Raw genomic sequence first — 18829 nt, 5'->3', positions numbered from 1 at the left:
TCTTAGTCCTGTTCCTCACAACATTCCTGAGCAATTTGTGCAGTATAACAGGGGGTATTATCCTGCTGAAAGAGGTCGCTGCCATTAGGGAATACCATTTCCATGAAGGGTTGTACTTGGTCTGCAGCAATGTTCACATAGGTGGTAAGAGTCAACGAAACAACCAGGGTTTACCAGCAGAACATTGCCCAGATCATCAGCCTCTGCCACCTTGCCTTCTTCCCATAGTGCATCCTGGTGCCATCTCATCCCCAGGTAAAATGACTCACATCCACCTGGCCGGTCACTTGCTGTAAGAGAAAAACGTGATTCATCAAACCAGGCCACCTTCTCCCACGGTCCAGTTCTGATGCTCATGTGCCTATGTCCACTTCAGGGGTCCGCATGGGCACTCTGACCGGTCTGCAGTAGCTCTTCTGTGGGATTGGACCAGACCAGCTAGCTTTCACTCCCCACACGCAGCAATGAGCCTTGAGTGCCCATGACCATTCACCGGTTCATCCCTAGGATCACGTATGGTAGGTACCAAGCAATGCATACCTGGAACACCCCACAAGATTCTATGGTCCCGTTGCCTAGCAATCACAATTTGTCAAAGTCGCTCAGATTCTTACGCTTGCTCATTTTCCATTCTTCCAACACATCAACTTCAAGAACTGAGTGTTCACTTGCTGCCTAATATATCCCACCCCTTGTCAGGTGCCGCTGTAACGAGATAATCATTGCTTTTCACTTCACCTGTTGATGGCTTTAATGTTATGGCTGCTGGGAGTATCCTCACCGTACATTCTGTGCACAACTGGGATTTACACAAATAGTGAAAGCTTGAAGAAAACCACACAATGCATTAGTGTCCTAATCATCCTCTGTAAATCTGCTATTGTGCCTCCAGATTATTCATAATGAATATACTAAAACCATATAAACATCGACCTCCAACCACATTTACAATGGGGACTTATTCCAGAAGTTAAGATTTTGCAATTCGCTTAGCTATTATACTAAACTTCTGCGCCCTTTATTTTGAATTCCAATTATTAACAGTATCGCAAGGCAAAGCTTTCACGGATCTCTTACCAATTTACTGATCTCCTCCTGGCGGTCTGGGGCTGACCGGGCAGTTGCTCGGATCATAGTGGAGGTTTGATTGTCTGTCAGTTTCTTTATGCACCTTTGTCCTGCCACTATAATACATACCTGCAGAAAAGAGACACAATGAAACTTACATACACAAAAAGTTGTTCAAGCAAATGACACTGTTGCCAGCGACATATGGGGGTAGTCTTTCCTTACAATGGGGGCGTCACCTAAATAGGGATAAAGGGTCTCTGGTGTCAGACAAGTCACATACACAATACTCTCAGTACATGCTGCAAATAACGGACAGAAAGCTGCTGGCTTCTATATGGCAAAGACGCAATAAAATTGCCCATATGATACGCTAGCGCCATTTTTAACGGGTGGTCTTCAGTTTGCCGGCTGTCGGGATCCCAGCGCACAGTATACCGGCGCCGGAATCCCGACAGCCGGCATACCGACACTATCTCCCTCTTGGGGGTCCACGACCCCCCTGGAGGCGTGCCCGCAAGGGGCTCATTAGCGTTCACCACGCTGTCTGTATGCCGGCAGTTGGGATTCCGACGCCGGTATGCTGGTCGCCGGGAGCCTGGCCGCCGGCATACAATACTACACCCTTTTTCACAACTCATGGCACCACAAGTGTGTTGAATGCATTGTACAGCCCAAAGCACACAGAGCCCCCAGGTCACATATGTCACCGTGCACCCAAGCAGGTGATGTAGCTGTGAAAGGGGGGGGGGGGGGGGTTCTTGTGCATTGTTCTTGTTTCCAGCACTGCTATATGGGCCAAGTATCATGATCAGGAAGCTGCAGCAATATTACAGCTGGAACTCGTGACCACTTTATATATTTCATCAATCCACAAAGTTCTCCCAATTGATTTTACGAGCTGTGCAGCCTCCTCCTTGTAAACTAGGGTGGCAAGCAAACATTTAAACCATACCTACTGAGATTGTTAGTCATTCCATCACATCAGGTAGTAGGAAGACCCCCCCCCCCCCCCACAATCACTCAGAACCCCAATACAAGGTATTTGGTAAAACGCACCTATAATTAAAATGCTCTATTAAGAGCGGGCAATCTGTGTTGCATCAAGAATTTGGAATAAAAGGCAAGGTGATGGAATAAAATTAGCTTTCAATGAAAAACAATATAAAATAGTTTAAACTTGTCGCTTCATCACACATTTCTGAGATGCTTACTTCAAGTGGAAGGTATGTATGTTTCTGCTCCTGGCCGACCTGTAAACATGGAAGGTGAGGATAGCGCAGTACTAGCTTGTGTCTATCCTTGAAGTACTGTGCAACGGTGCATTCAACCGTCTGCCCGCTCTCTTGCTGGAGAGGGAATCTGCAGAAAGGCAAAGCAGACAATGAATTCCTGCCTAATGTAATCACATCTTTATGGCTGGTAGACAATCATGTTGGCCGAGTTACAGCCATGTTGTTTGTGCAAAGATCACACCTACAGATGTAACTAGCCCTTCAGCTAGACGTTTCTCTGCCTACATCATGTGCCAATTGCTCCTTGGTATTTAGCCACTACTACTCCTCTACCCAGCACGGGTCTAGTCCCCACTTGTAGGGGCAGCACAACTGAAATTTAGGGCAGATTGCAGATACAAACAAAGGTTCTGAACGCAAAATACACGCTAGGGCAGTGGTTCAGGAACGCCAGGCTATCCCTAATTCCTGGACTGTTGGGGTATCTTGAAGACCGCATTTGGGAAGCACTGCACGTAGGTAAATCAGTTATAAACACGATACAGTTAGCAAATAACAGCAACAGGACCGCTCCACATTGTTGAAGACTCAAAACAGATCTAATATAAATAACACAAAAGGGACATTGCGTCCTCCTTTAAACTTCTACCAGCCGGTGCCTCTTTTTGTAATCACTAAACTCTCCTTTATGTCCAGAGCTGTGAAAGGATCACTACTGCAGGGATCAACAGATAGAAGTGGGCAAAAATTGGACCCATAACCGTATTGCTTAATAGACCACCAATAATAATCCAATAACGTATTTCAGCATTGAACGTAAAACTGTCCAGATTTGCTGACAGAAAAGCCTTACTACTAAAGTTTTAAGGTTCTAGCAGTCCGAATAATAATAATAAAAAAAAATAATTACGTTTGATGACTTGCTGGTCGTCTTGTAACGTTGCACACTCGATATTTCCGCTTCATTTGACCACAGTGTGTAATTTCCACTTTTAAGCCTGGAAGGATACCAGCTTTTAAATGCACGCATATAAAATTTTAAATAAAGTCACTTATTCCTTTGAATACAATCTTGTATTATTATGCAGCAGCAGCAGTTGTGAAGAAATCCTGCTGACCATGGATTGTATGTTACATGTAACGGGGCCAGCAGAGACCAACAGATGTAATCGCAATGCGGCAGGTCCTTGGACACTACATCCATCCTGAATACTAATGGCTGTCGGCCACTATAAGCTCAGAGAGGCTCGGAATGGCGGCATTGGATACGCGATGCCATCTGGTGTTTACAGGTAAAAGTGTCACAACACTGGACAGGCTATCTAGAACAGCACTTTAGAATATATAAAGAAATAATCCCAGCGGGCAGATATCTTTATATTAGTAACATGATAAACACTCTAGAACCTCACCTAGGGAGAACAAGAACATTCCAATCTATGTTAAACATAAAGGGGGAAATTCAATAATTTGCTGGAGCGCCCGACGGAGCAATTCAATATTAAGTTACCTTTAATTTCTTTGGTAAACTTAACCCTTTGGGAATCTGTCAGAGGTTTTTGTTGCTCCTCTATGCTCTTATAATCCAGAACTTCACACATGAACTCTATGACGGGCTGTGCTTTGTAGAATGCTGTGGCAGATACTGTAAATAAACAAGAAACATCTCTTTTATTCATTCTCAATATCACATACTGCCTGTCTCATCAACACGTGGGAGTATGTAGCACTCAGTCTGTGTGTGTGGTGTGAACAAAGCCCTATCTTATGGTGTAAATGGAATCTGAATAAGCGCTCCATACTCCCACCTGTTAAAATCTACAAAGAAGTGAGGTCTGGTATCCTCGTTCATGTAAGCCGCACAGTCAACACTCAAAACACATAATCACTTGGTGCGTAATGGGGCAAGCTGTTGTAAGAGCGAGAAGGGTTGAACCTAAATAAGGGCATTATCAGAGCTGGACGCAAACGGATTACTAAAACGCAAGCTGAGACTAAAAGCGCGGCTTCGCTGTCTACAGATGTGTCTCTTACAACCTTGCTGCAGTTACACTAAGCAGACCCAGAAGTAGCGCAGAGTGTAATTTTTGTCGTGTTTTTCCGCAAAAAAAAAATGCATTTTAGACGCAAAGTAATATCACGCACAAGCAGCTTCTGCTGATTAAAATGATATGCGGCATGCCTATTCTGTGTGTAATTGCGGCTCTATCTGCATCCGAATGGCCATGTTACAGTGTTTTCCATAAAAACACTTTAGCATAGCACTTTGTATGCAGATACAGTAGCAGTCACACAGAACAGGCATGCTGCATATCATTTTAATCAGCAGAAGCTACTTGTGCGTCATTACTTTGCGTCTAAGACGCATTTTCGCAGAAATAAGCTCGGCACTACAGAGTCCCATGGCACTCACGCTTTGTGAGATGTAAGAGGACACATCTGTATACAGTGAATACTAAAAATGTAAAGGAAACATTACAGGTAATAGCTGTACCAAAAAGGATGGGTGCAACTACCATGCTTAATGAAGAGAACACAAATATCATTTAATGACACCACTTTAAAGCAGGGGTGTTCAACACACAGCCCTCCAACCGGTGTGGGTCCACACATCTCAGTATGCCCTAATATCAAAACTGTGGGGATGTGCACGTCCACAGCAGCTGGAGGGCAGCAAATTGAATAGCGCTGCTTTACGTTTGAAACGCCACTGATTCCGTTTCAGCAGCTGTGCATATATGGGCGTTTCGACCGTTAGCGACCAATCGCACACAGTCATCACTACCAACTCTATAATTACACCAGGGTCAGAGCGGATGCAAGTAAGTCACTTCTAGGAGGAGTATCTGACTATTCGGCTGGCAGGTTGGCCTCTTAATTCAACCCACACCCACTTCCCAGGTTCCCATGCCCATTAAATCCCATCACAGAAAGCCTCACAAAACAAAAACAAAAAAACTTCCAAACGCAGCATCTGAGGAAGGAAAGGTGTCAAAGTAATAGAACTTGCGTAAAGTGTGGGTAGAATGCCATGTGGCCGCTCTAGAAAGCTGCTCAGCAGAGGCACCACACCAAACTGCCAATGAACTCCTCACTGACCTGGGAGAATGAGCACACACCAAAGCCTAGGCCAGTTGGTCCGCCAAAAGGTAGGTCCTAGCGGATAGTGGAACTAAGCCAGAAGACCAAAACCTATTTGGAGGCCATCCAGCTGCATTTGTGGAAGTCAGATTTGCAGATATCCCCCCTGTCCTATCTACGCAAATACAGAGTTCCAAAATCATGCCCAGGGAGGCCAACTCCAGAAAAGAATCAGGTATGGTTAAGGAAGTTCCCACAATTTCTTTGTTAATGCGGCGAAACAAAACCTTTGGAAAATAGCCAAGTCGCATCCAGAGAACCGCCCGATCATGGAAGATAAGGGAAAGCAATGGGACAATATACTCAAATAAGAAACCTACCGGGCCGAAGCAATGGCAAGCAAGACTACAGTTTTCAGGGTAAGCCAAAAAAGGTCCACCGATTTTCAGGGCTCAAAGTGGGAAACCTGTAGTGCTTTCAACACAAAAACCAGGTCCCACGCACCAACTGAGAGACAAATAGTGGTTGAAGGTGAAGCACACCCTGTAAAAAAGGTCTGGACATTCGGTAACAATGTAATTTTTCTGTAAAAGTACAGAGACCACAAAGACTTGAACCTTTAGGGAGGAAAGCCAAAGGCCCAAATCCAAACCTGCCTGTAGGACAGGATCTAGGACAAACAGAAAACCCTAGGCTTCGAACTGTACACCAATCGTAGTAGATTTGACTCTGTAATAAATACTAACATAGAAAGGTTTCAGAGCGTTCCGTAAAGTACCTGAGGTTGAGAAACCTTTTCTCTTAGGATGGATGTCTCAAAAGCATCCCCTTTAAGGCAAGGTGGTCGAGGTTCAGGTGAAGGAAAGGACCCAGAGACAGAAGGTGCAGTAGAAGAGGGAGATCCCATTGGGAGTCGACTGACAGGCCGAGAAGGTTGGCATACTAAGCTCGGCAAGGCCAATCGGGTGCAACCAGAATTGCAGTGCCACCCTCCAACTTCAGTTTACGGAGAACCCGCGTAATCAGTGCCATGGCATCCACCAGAATAGCACCTGGATCCCTGATGCGAGAGCAGTATCGAGATAGCTTGTTGTAACAGGCAGCCATCATGTCGAACTCCGAACACCCCCAATGACTTACCAAAAGCGGAGTATGGCTACATCTGTATACATGTATACAGTTATTGGACACACATAGCCACAACTAGGATCCCAGACTAAAAGTTCTTAGTTTATGACTAGATCTTCAATATTTGTCACGGACTCAAACAAGCAACAAGGTATTAAATAAATTTGGTGGAAAGTCCTTTTAGTAGTGAATTGCAAATGAAAACAGACTGTAGATGTAATCAACTAGGTATCCACATGCTGGATAGATAAAACATGCGTCTCTTTAGAGAAAGCGACCTGTGACCTCGAGTAGGACTGTCCCATGGCTTTGACTTGCAATTAAAATTAAAAAGGGAAAACCTTTCGACCTAGGTGCTACTGACAAGAGGAAAGCAGCAGTTACCACAATTTCATCTAGTTCAGGCCCCAACAAGAGATCACTGGAGAAAGGTAAAGCCTCCAGACACTTTTTGGAGTCTGAAATTTGAATATGTTTGGAGTCTGGAGTTTGAATATGCCCGCCAAGTACGAAAGCACACGTCTTGCAGTTACTGCAGAAGCTGAGACGGAGGACAGGCGGCCAGTCTATGGCTGCTTCCCCCAAACACTGGCCTCACGTATGAGCTTCACCCTAGACCAGTGGTTCCCAACCTCTGTCCTCAAGTACCCCCAATAGTTTGTGTTTTCCAGGTCACCTAGCAGTTGAACAGGTGTATTCATTACTCACTGAAACATTTTAAAAAGGAGATTTATGGTAAGAACTTACAGTTATTTAATCTTTCTGCGAGGTACACTGGGTTCCACAGGGATATCATCAGGGTGTAGAGTTGGATCTTGATCCGAGGCACCAACAGGCTCAAAGCTTTGCCTGTTCCCAGCGCCGCCTCCTCTATAACCCCGCCTCCGTGCACAGGAGCTCAGTTTTGTTAACCAGTCCAATGCAGTAGCAGGTAAAAGACGACAACTGCTGTGTCAGAATTGGTGTCCGTGTCATCCTGCATAATTTGGGCAAGAGCATGTTTGTGAGAATGTACCGCAGGGGGCCCTGAGGGAGCAGTATCAGACCATACTGCCAAAGAGGATTGCAGTACCTGAGTTGCATGTTCAGTCCTTGCAACCCTTTCAAAAATCTGAGAAATAGCCCCCCTAAGAGAGGCTAACCACTCCGGTTCTCTAGCTGGCATCTGCACTACAACAGTGCAATCCTGATTACATGGGATGGGATCTTCCTGAGAAGATAAATCCTCTGCAGCATATGAGACAGAGTACACACAGGGTACAGGGCAGACAGAGTTTCCCCTTCAAGAATGGCAGAGACACAGAGATTGGAGCCAACCCACACACAGCGCTATAATGGTATAGGGAGACCCGTAACCAGCGCTGACTGTGTCCCTTAATAGGTGACAGTCTAACACAGCCTCCCCTCCCTTCTACAACCCCCTGGTACCGTACAGATAACTGGAGGTGCTCCAGAGGGACTGCTCTTCCACTGGCAGCGTGTCTGCAGGCAGGAAAATGGCGCTGAACGCTGCTGGGTCCGCTCTTCCAAGATTATACTGGCCTGAGGATTTTTTTGCTGGCTGAGATTCGCAGACCCCGACAGGCTTTCTGGTCAGTGTAGGGTTAAGGCGCCACCTCAGGGCACCCCTCACAGCGCCGCACCTCAGTACCACTGAGCCCCCAGAGCGCAATTAGTACTGCGCTCCTACCCTGTAGCCGCCATCTTCACACCGGACCCCAGCTTGATAAGGGGGTCAGTGACTCACTCGCCACAAACTTCAGCTCTGCAAGGGGGTGGCGGCATGCTGCTGGGATGAGCGTTCCCCTGCGGCGGGGAGCGACCCTCGGGAGCTCAGTGTCCAGTCAGCAGAGACAGTGGCTCAGACCCCGCAGGGCGTACACTGCTCTGCCCTCAGTCCCTCGATGCAGGTAGGCTGTTGCCTGCAGTCTCCCTATAAAACAAAAACCCTAAAATAAACTTTTACTAAGAAAGCTCTGTAGAGCTCCCCTAGTTGTGACCGGCTCCTCCGGGCACATTTTCTAAACAGAGTGTGGTAGGAGGGGCATAGAGGGAGGAGCCAGCCCACACTGTTAAACTCTTAAAGTGCCCATGGCTCCTGTTGGACTCGTCTATACCCAATGGTACTAATATGGACCCCAGCATCCTCTAGGATGTAAGAGAGTATGTATGTATGTATGTATGTATGTATGTATGTATGTATGTATGTATGTATGTATGTATGTATGTATGTATGTATGTAGGTGCTACGGGAATAAGGAGCCTGGTAGTGGCAGCTTCATACCCGCCCACTGCGCAGAGTCAGTAACAGGCGGTTACTGACGGTAAGAGGGAATCCCCTATTGGCCAGGTCCCACATGACCCAAACCCATTCTGTGAACGCTGGTCATAGCCAGTAAGGGTGGGCGGAAAGGTCTCCTGTCAAACACGCCCAAACTTTGTATACTGGCAATCAATCATGACAAATGTCCAGTCTCCATTGGTGTAGGCAGGACCCCTGTTGATGCCCTCAGTCTTGAGCCAGCAAGTGACAATTCTTTGGTAACAACCACGAGAGTCCACTAGATGTGATTTGTTTCATGTCATAACTATTCCACGTGGTAGATAAATCGCTTCCGTAGTTTTCCAGCTTTCGTAGGACTTGTATATTTATGCGAACAGACCTAGTCCCAAGAGCCAATAGAGAGCCTACTAGCCAATGTCAGAGTTGCTCACCCTAGGACCCCAAGACCCTTAACAGTTCCCATTTTCGAGACCATCTAGCAGGCGTATGACCAACTGTCATATTTTACTGATCCATAGGTGACCTGGAAAATACAAGCTGTCTGGATTCCTGACGACGTAACCCCAATGTAAGGTCCTTTACTATCCATGAAACAAATGTTTCAGTACATCAATATCATTTCTGAAAAAGTCATAAACCTAACAATATACATACATTATGGGGGGAATTCCATTGTTTTGTGGGCGCCCACTGGAGCTATTCAATTGGTGTGTGTGTGTGTGTGTGTGTGTGTGTGTGTCCCCATTTTGGCCCCTGGCCCACGCACCCACTATTGTAGGGTTTAAGAACCCAAACCAAGAATTCTTCGCACATTTCAGCTCGCACCTCAGGAGACTGCAAGATGAAATGTGTGCTCTGGCCGCATGTGCGGCCGAAAGGAGCAACAATTGAATTGATCCATTGGGCAACATCCAGTAGCAGCCACGGCGGACAACAATTGAATTCCCCCTTTAGAATATATACGCATCTTAGGCAAGACACCAAACCGTTATTGACAGACACTAGCAGAATGAAACCCGAGGACTTACCATCTATATTAAGCATCATTTTCCAGAGTGAAGGTCTAACAGACTGATGGAAGCCAAACCAAACTTCTCTACCTCCGCCAAGAGGGTTTGCACATCCTTCGGATGCAGTAAAGAATGACCGACCTACGGGCGTATACCTATATAGGGAAAACTACAATTACTGAAATACAGGAACACTAATTATTGGCTCATTCCATCAAAATGTCTGTCCATTACAAAAATCACCACAATTTAGGTCAATCTTAATGGATGCCAATATTTATTTTTGCAACTTAACCACAGGTTAAGGAACGTTGCAGAACGATTCAGTGATAAAGTAAAAAATAAATATGTCTCCCATACCTCATAGAGGGTAAATGTCTCATCACGACGTCTAATGCCTGTATAGTCTCAAAAGGAATGCTAGGAAGGCGTCCGGACAGTGCATCGTGTAAAGCCTGTAAGCTCACGCAGGCCATCCACTTAATAGCAACTTTGAAGGTGCGGTCCTTTCCCTCCCCTGGCAGCGTGACTTCCAACTCCACCTGCAGTAGTAGGCGAAAAACAGAACCAAATGATTGCTTCCATTCAGAGGACTGCGCACCTGTGTTCTCGTTAATGCCACCCAATGTTAAGGCAACACATTTTATTGAAGGGAGAAAGAAGAAAAGAAAGAAAGAAAAAAACTAAACCACAAATCAGCTTTCGCCAACAAAATGTCTGATAACAGCCACTGCATTCAATATCACACGCTCAAAGAGTGCACTATAAGCCCTTTTATGATACAGGCAACTATTATATGTTTATATTAAATCCTTTTGTGTATAGAAAACAAAAATGCAATTAAAAAAAACAAAAACAAAAAACTACCACATTTTCACAATATACAGATCCACAGACATACAGCTTCTTTATTCGACTAAACGTGGTCTGTTTGGGTGTGGCAAAAAACACATCTGAATACTGCCCCCAATCCACCATCACAGGTGTGCAGAAACAATTGAATTGCCCCAATATGTCTGTGCAGACATTACAACGGGGCCCAGCTGTGATAACTCTGCCCATACACACAGCCAATCTGTTGGAATATTTGCATTTTGTGTAATTTCCATTATACTTTTAGAGCACACACACAAGACTTTGATACACTGTATAGTCATTCTCACACTGGTAAGTCAATATAACATGATCTAGTGACAGAGGAAAACATTTGTCTGTGCGATGGCGAGCCCTGTAGTAAACCCACTGCACTGGCAAACAGTATGCGTTCAGCAGACACTCAAGGACACGGCCGCGTGCCTCTCACATTTAGCAGCTTACTTTGTCACCGTTGATAGGGAGCGGCATTGCAGTGTAGAGGTTCTTTCTTCCATCAAATACTGGTTTTCGATCTCCAAAGATCTTTGCCTTAAAATGGAGAACCATGTGTTCCACTATTTCCCTGGGCAAAAATAAAGAAAAACAAATAAGCAATTGATGGATAAAAAAAGAAATGCAGAATTTTCTATGCATACAGTTGCCAGCCATCCAGCACAGCACAAAAAGCACCAGAACTACGTTCAATTCAAGGGTACCAGAAAGAACCTTGACCTTTTTTAAATCCTTTTGCCAGTCTGCTAGAACGGCAATTTAGAGGTGTATAGAAACCGGACGTCTGACCCAATAACAGCAAAGCTAAAATGATCAGTTTTTCTTTTTCCCGTGTGAATTGTACAGTAGCTTGAGCACTGGTCCAATGATATCTGGGTGATCGAGGCTTCTTCTTGCGAGTACAGCGTTGCTCCCAGTCCGTCTCGCCCCTCCCAGCACCCACTCTCCAAGTTGCTATTCCTTCCTGCTCCCAAGCACACATTCTCCTAGTCTGATTCTCCTCTGTACTAAAACACGCCATCATTTCAAATGTGACAAATAGTCCAGGAACAGGTTAGGTTTATGCGTGCTTAACTTAGTGACCAATGGGCTTTTCTTCACTATTTAAAGCCCACCCAAACCGATCCTGTTCCTGGACAACTTGTAGTGGTCCAGGAAAATGTAAAAGATGGGCCTGTAACAAAATCGCCTGCAAAGTGGGAACAGGCACTGTCTGTAGAATCTCATCCCCAAACACATGAAGAGGAACGTGCGAACTGGAAAAATAATATTGTTTTAAATACTATTTTATGAATCACTCAAATCAAAACTCCTATAGCATGTGATCCCAAAATAAAAAAAAACAGTATGAACAATTCCTTGAGTTTTCAAAAATGTAAAATGTTGGCTTTTAAAAAATCAAAATTGTTTGAAATTTTTCTAATTTTCAATTTTTATGGAAACATACAATATATGAAAGCACATAAAAAAAAGTTTGAAATGAGACTTTGCACAACTCTCTAGCTCAACTACTGTAGGTGAGCTGCAGGTGCAATAAAAAAGAAAAAGAAAAAAAAAAGTTAATTGCACATTTTTTTTAATGAAAAAACTGCAGCTTTAAAAAGGTATATCACTTCAAAACCATTGAATATATCAGCCTAAGAATTTGGGGTTTTCTTTACACCCATGGCAGCATTTATTATACCAAATGACATTACAATCTGAAACTGCCAGTCTAAAACTCGAGTTGATTTGGTGTGGAAAAACCCCGCAAGAAGGAAGATCTTCTAAACTTTGGAGTCCAGCAAGGCTGGATGATATGAGATGTCAAGGAGCATTTCTTCCATTTGATGATCCAGCCGTGAGACTGGATAAAATCTATAGTGAGACAGAGGTGTTCCCCGAGGATATCTGGAGACTGGGCCAGGATAAGTAGATTGTCCAGGTAAGGGAGAATCCAGATACCACTGCGTAGCAATTGAGCTGTCATGACCTTCGGAAAGATATGAGGGGCCATGAAAAGCCCAAATGACAATGCCAAAAACGGGTAATGTTCTTCCCGGACTGCAAACCGGAGGAAGCACTGGTGGATATGTATTTGTAAGTAGGTACTGTGCAACCGGAAAGTATTTACAGCACATTTACTTTTGACACATTTTATGTTATGTTACAGCCTTATTCCAAACTGGAATGAATTCATTGTTTCCCTCAAAATTCTACACACAATACCCCATTAATGACAACGTGAGTTTTTTATTTTTAATAAACTAGCAAAAATAAGAAATCACTTGTACATAAGTATTCACAGCACTTTCTGCTCGTTTTGAGGTCAAATTTACATTTGACCTATTCAATGCCAGTGCAGTTTTTTCAACTGGTCGAAAAATCCACACAGGTGAAAACCACCTGGATCGTCAAATTTTGTGCTGATCCACATGTTTTGTCGAATTTGCAGGCGTTTGACAGTTTTTGGGACCATTTCCGTCCAAGCCGATTCGCCCAAAAAAAAATAAGAATTTACTTACCGATAATTCTATTTCTCATAGTCCGTAGTGGATGCTGGGGACTCCGTCAGGACCATGGGGAATAGCGGGCTCCGCAGGAGACAGGGCACATCTAAAAAAGCTTTTAGGTCACATGGTGTGTACTGGCTCCTCCCCCTATGACCCTCCTCCAAGCCTCAGTTAGGTACTGTGCCCGGACGAGCGTACACAATAAGGAAGGATCTTGAATCCCGGGTAAGACTCATACCAGCCACACCAATCACACCGTACCACTTGTGATCTGAACCCAGTTAACAGTATGATAACAAAACGAAGTAGCCTCTGAAAAGATGGCTCACAACAAGAATAACCCGATTTTTGTAACAATAACTATGTACAAGCATTGCAGACAATCCGCACTTGGGATGGGCGCCCAGCATCCACTACGGACTACGAGAAATAGAATTATCGGTAAGTAAATTCTTATTTTCTCTAACGTCCTAGTGGATGCTGGGGACTCCGTCAGGACCATGGGGATTATACCAAAGCTCCCAAACGGGCGGGAGTGCGCGGATGACTCTGCAGCACCGAATGAGAGAACTCCAGGTCCTCCTTAGCCAGAGTATCAAATTTGTAAAATTTTACAAACGTGTTCTCCCCTGACCACGTAGCTGCTCGGCAAAGTTGTAATGCCGAGACCCCTCGGGCAGCCGCCCAAGATGCGCCCACTTTCCTAGTGGAGTGGGCCTTTACAGATTTAGGCTGTGGCACGCCTGCCACAGAATGTGCAAGTTGGATTGTGCTACAGATCCAACGTGCAATCGTCTGTTTAGACGCAGGAGCACCCCTCTTGTTGGGTGCATACAATATAAACAGCAAGTCAGACTTTCTGACTCCAGCCATCCTAAACTATATATATATATATATATATATATATATATATATATATATATATATATATATATATATATATATATATATATATATATATATATATATATATATATTTTTAGGGTCCTGACAACGTCTAGTAACCTGGAGTCCTCCAAGTCCCTAGAAGCCGCAGGCACCATAATAGGTTGTTTCAGGTGAAAAACCCGACACCCCCTTAGGAAGAAAACTGGAGACGAGTCCCAGTTCTGCCCTGTCCGAATGGAAAATTAAATATGGGCTTTTGTAAGACAAAGCCGCCCATTCTGACAATCGCCTGGCCGAGGCCAGGACCAACAGCATGGTCACTGTCCATGTGAGATATTGGTCAACAGCATGTTCACTTTCCATGTGATATATATTCCAAATCCACAGATTTGAGTGGTTCAAACCAATATGATTTTAAGGAATCCCAACACTATGTTGAGATCCCACGGTGCCACTAGAGGCACAAAAAGGGGTGTATATGCAATACTCCCTTGACAATCTGGACTTCAGGAACTGAAGTCAATTCTTTTCGGAAGAAATTCTACAGGGCCGAAACTTAAAACCTTAAAGAACCCCAATTTTAGGCTCAAAACACTCCTGTTTTCAGGAAGTGTAGAAAACGACCTAGTTGAATTTTCTTCGTGGGGCCTTCCTGGCCTCACCCACGCAACATATTTTTACCACATGTGGTGATGACGTTGTGCGGTCACCTCCTTCCTGGCTTTGACCAGAGTAGGTATGACCTCTTATGGAATGCCTTTTCCCTTCAGGATCCGGCATTCAACCGCCATGCCGTCAAACGCAGCCGCGGTAAGTCTTGGAATAGACATGGTACCTGCTGAAGCAAGTCCCTTCTTAGCTCCCCAGGCCCTTAGTCCTCTGTGAGCATCTCTTGAAGTTCCGGGCACCAAGTCCCTCTTGGCCAATCCGGAGTCACGAGTATAGTTCATACTCCTCTATGTCTTATAATTCTCAATACCTTGGTTATGAGAAGCAGAGGAGGGAACACATACACCGACTGTTACACCCACGGTGTTACCAGGACATCCACAGCTATCGCCTGAAGGTCTCATGACCTGGCGCAATACCTGTCCCGTTTTTTGTTCGGGCGGGACGCCATCATTTCCACCTTTGGTCTTTGCCAATGGCTCACAATCATGCGGAAAAACTTCCCTATGAAGTTCCCACTCTCCCAGGTGGAGGTCATGCCTGCTGAGGAAGTCTGCTTCCCAGTCGTCCACTCCCGGAGAGAACACTGCTGACAGTGCTATCACATGATTTTCCGCCTAGCGAAAAATCCTTGCAGTTTTTTCACTGCCCTCCAGCTTCTTGTGTCGCCCTTTCTGTTTACGTGGGCGACTGCCGTGATGTTATCCCACTGGATCAATACCGGCTGACCTTGAAGCAGAGGTCTTGCTAAGTTTAGAGCCTTATAATTTTGCTCTTAGCTCCATCTATGTGGAGAGAATTCTCCAGACTTGATCACACTTTCCTGGAAATTTTTTCCCTGTGTGACTGCTCCCCAGCCTCTCAGGCTGGCCTCCGTGGTCACCAGCATCCAATCCTGAATGCTGAATCTGTGGCCCTCTAGAAGATGAGCACTCTGTAATCACCACAGGAGAGACACCCTTGTCCTTGGATATAGGGTTATCCGCTGATGCATCTGAAGATGCGATCCGGACCATTTGTCCAGCAGATCCCACTGAAGAGTTCTTGCGTGAAATCTGCCGAATGGAATTGCTTCGTAATAAGCCACCATTTTTACCAGGACTCTTGTGCAATGATGCACTGACACTTTTCCTGGTTTTAGGAGGATCCCGATTAGCTCGGATAACTCCCTGGCTTTCTCCTCTGGGAGAAACACCTTTTTCTGGACTGTGTCCAGAATCATCCCTAGGAACAGTAGACGTGTCCTCTGAAAAGCTACGATTTTGGAATATTTAGAATCCACTCGTGCTGTTGTAGAACTATTAAAGATAGTGCTACTCCGACCTCCAACTGTTCTCTGGACCTTGCCCTTATCAGGAAAGCGTCCAAGTTTCTTTTAAGAAGAATCATCATTTCGGCCATTACCTTGGTAAAGACCCGGGGCGCCGTGGACAATCCAAACGGCAGCGTCTGAACTGATAGTGACAGTTCTGTACCACGAACCTGAAGTACCCTTGGTGAGAAGGGCAAATTTGGACATGTAGGTAAATGTCCCTGATATCCAGTGACACCATCTCGTCCCCTTCTTCCTGGTTCGCTATCACTGCTCTGAGTGACTCCATCTTGATTTGAACGCTTATATGTAAGTGTTCAAATATTTCAGATCTCACCGAGCCGTTTGGCTTCAGTACCACAATATAGTGTGGAATAATACCCCCTCCCTTGTTGTAGGAGGGGTACTTTGATTATCACCTGCTGGGAATACAGCCTGTGAATTGTTTCCAATACTGCCTCCCTGTCGGAGGTAGACGTTGGTAAAACAGACTTCCGGAACTTGTGAGGAGGAGACGTCTCGAATTTCCAATGTACACCTGGGATACTACATGTAGGATCCAGGAGTCCCCTTGCGAGTGAGCCCACTACGTGCTGAAACTCTTGAGATGACCCCCTACCGCACCTGAGTCCGCTTGTACTGCCCCAGCGTCATGCTGCGGACTTGGCAGAAGCTGTGAAGGGCTTCTGTTCCTGGGAATGGGCTGCTTGCTGCAGTCTTCTTCCCGTTCCTCTACCCCTGGGCAGATATGACTGGCCTTTGCCCGCCTGCCCGTATGGGGACGAAAGGACTGAGACTGAAAAGACTGTCCTTTTCTGCTGAGATGTGACTCGGGGAACAAAAGGTGGATTTTTCAGCTGTTGCCATGGCCACCAGGTCCGATGGACCGCCCCTTTATACGGCAATACTTCCATGTGCCGTCTGGAATCTGCCTCACCTGACCACTGTCGTGTCTTCGTCTGGCAGATATGGACATCACATTTACTCTTGATGCCAGCATGCAAATATCCCTCTGCGCATCACGCATATATAGAAATGCATCCTGAAAATGCTCTATAGACAATAAAATCTTGTCCCTGTCAAGGGTATCAAAATTTTCAGTCAGGAAATCCGACCAAGCCCCCTCAGCGCTGCACATCCAGTCTGAGGCGATTGCTGGTCGTAGTATAACACCAGTATGTGTGTATATACTTCTTAGGCTATTTTTCAGCTTCCTATCAGCTGGCTCCTTGAGGGCGGCCGTATCTGGAGACGGTAACGCCACTTGTTTTTATAAGCGTGTGAGTGCCTTATCCACCCTAAGGTGTGTTTCCCAACTCGCCCTTACTTCTGGCGGGAAAGGGTATACCGCCCATAACTTTCTATCGGAGGAACCCCACGTATCATCACACACTTCATTTAATTTATCTGATTCAGGCAAAACTACAAGTAGTTTATTCACACCCTACAAAATACCCTTATTTGTGGTACTTGTAGTATCAGAAATATGTAACACCTCCTTCATGCCCTTAACATGTAACGTGTGGCCCTAAAGGAAAATACGTTTGTTTCTTCACCGTCGACACTGGAGTCAGTGTCCGTGAGGTAAATGGGCGTTTTTACAAGCCCCTGACGGTGTCTGAGACGCCTGGACAGGTACTAATTTGTTTGCCGGTCGTCTCATGTCGTCAACCGGCTCGCAGCGTGTTGACATGATCACGTATTTCCACAAGTAAGCCATCCATTCCGGTGTCGACTCCCTAGAGAGTGACCTCACCATTACAGGCAATTTGCTCCGCCTCCTCAGCAACATTTTCCTCATACATGTCGACACACAGTACCGACATACAGCACACACACAGGGAATGCTCTGATAGAGGACAGGACCCACTAGCCCTTTGGGGAGACAGAGGGAGAGTTTGCCAGCACACACCAAAATGCTATAATTATACAGGGACAACCTTTATAAAAGTGTTCCTCCCTTATAGCATTTAATATATATTTATATCGCCAAATCAGTGCCCCCCCTCTCTGTTTTAACCCTGTTTCTGTAGTGCAGTGCAGGGGAGAGCATGGGAGCCTTCCCCTCAGCCTTTCTGTGAGGGAAAATGGCGCTGTGTGCTGAGGAGAATAAGCTCCGCCCCCTTTTCGGCGGGCTTTTTCTCCCGGTTTTTAAGAACTGGCCTGGGTTAAAATACATACATATAGCCTTAATGGCTATATGTGATGTATTTATTTTGCCAATAAGGTACTTATATTGCTGCCCAGGGCGCCCCCAGCAGCGCCCTGCACCCTCCGTGACTAGGTCAGTGAGCCGTGTGACAACAATGGCGCACAGCTGCGGTGCTGTGCGCTACCTTCATGAAGACTGTGAAGTCTTCTGCCGCCTGTTTCCGGACCTCCGTTCTGCCGTCTTCTTCAGCGTCTGTAAGGGGGATCGGCGGCGCGGCTCCGGGACGAACCCCAGGCTGACCTGTGTTCCGACTCCCTCTGGAGCTCAGTGTCCAGTAGCCTAAGATCCCAATCCATCCTGCACGCAGGTGAGTTGGAGATCTCTCCCCTAAGTCCCTCGTTGCAGTGATCCTGTTGCCAGCAGGAATCACTGAATGAAACCTAAAAAAAAACTTTTCTAAACAGCTCTTTAAGAGAGCCACCTAGATTGCACCCTTCTCGGACGGGCACAAAAACCTAACTGAGGCTTGGAGGAGGGTCATAGGGGGAGGAGCCAGTACACACCATGTGACCTAAAAGCTTTTTTAGATGTGCCCTGTCTCCTGCGGAGCCCGCTATTCCCCATGGTCCTGACGGAGTCCCCA

The 18829-nt window shown here is 45.6% G+C and overlaps 1 protein-coding gene across 4 annotated transcripts in view; it reads right to left on the bottom strand.

Annotated features, from left to right (window-relative positions):
- Window positions 1-18829, bottom strand: part of AGO2 (argonaute RISC catalytic component 2) — a 197501-nt gene that overhangs the window by 98167 nt on the left and 80505 nt on the right. For 2 of the 4 annotated variants that reach the window (XM_063921174.1, XM_063921176.1), the window contains exons 3-9: window positions 11124-11244; window positions 10167-10351; window positions 9825-9961; window positions 3814-3948; window positions 3214-3301; window positions 2283-2430; window positions 1078-1197 (exon numbers count right to left, since the gene is read on the bottom strand). In XM_063921174.1, coding sequence (XP_063777244.1) covers window positions 1078-1197; window positions 2283-2430; window positions 3214-3301; window positions 3814-3948; window positions 9825-9961; window positions 10167-10351; window positions 11124-11244 — 934 coding nt within the window. The remainder of the gene's footprint in view (window positions 1-1077; window positions 1198-2282; window positions 2431-3213; window positions 3302-3813; window positions 3949-9824; window positions 9962-10166; window positions 10352-11123; window positions 11245-18829) is intronic. The other 2 variants (XM_063921175.1, XM_063921177.1) reach the window with 1 other exon arrangement.

Source organism: Pseudophryne corroboree, chromosome 5 (genome assembly GCF_028390025.1).
Source record: "Pseudophryne corroboree isolate aPseCor3 chromosome 5, aPseCor3.hap2, whole genome shotgun sequence".
Classification (NCBI taxonomy): domain Eukaryota; kingdom Metazoa; phylum Chordata; class Amphibia; order Anura; family Myobatrachidae; genus Pseudophryne; species Pseudophryne corroboree.
This window is presented reverse-complemented; position numbering and strand designations above follow the sequence as displayed.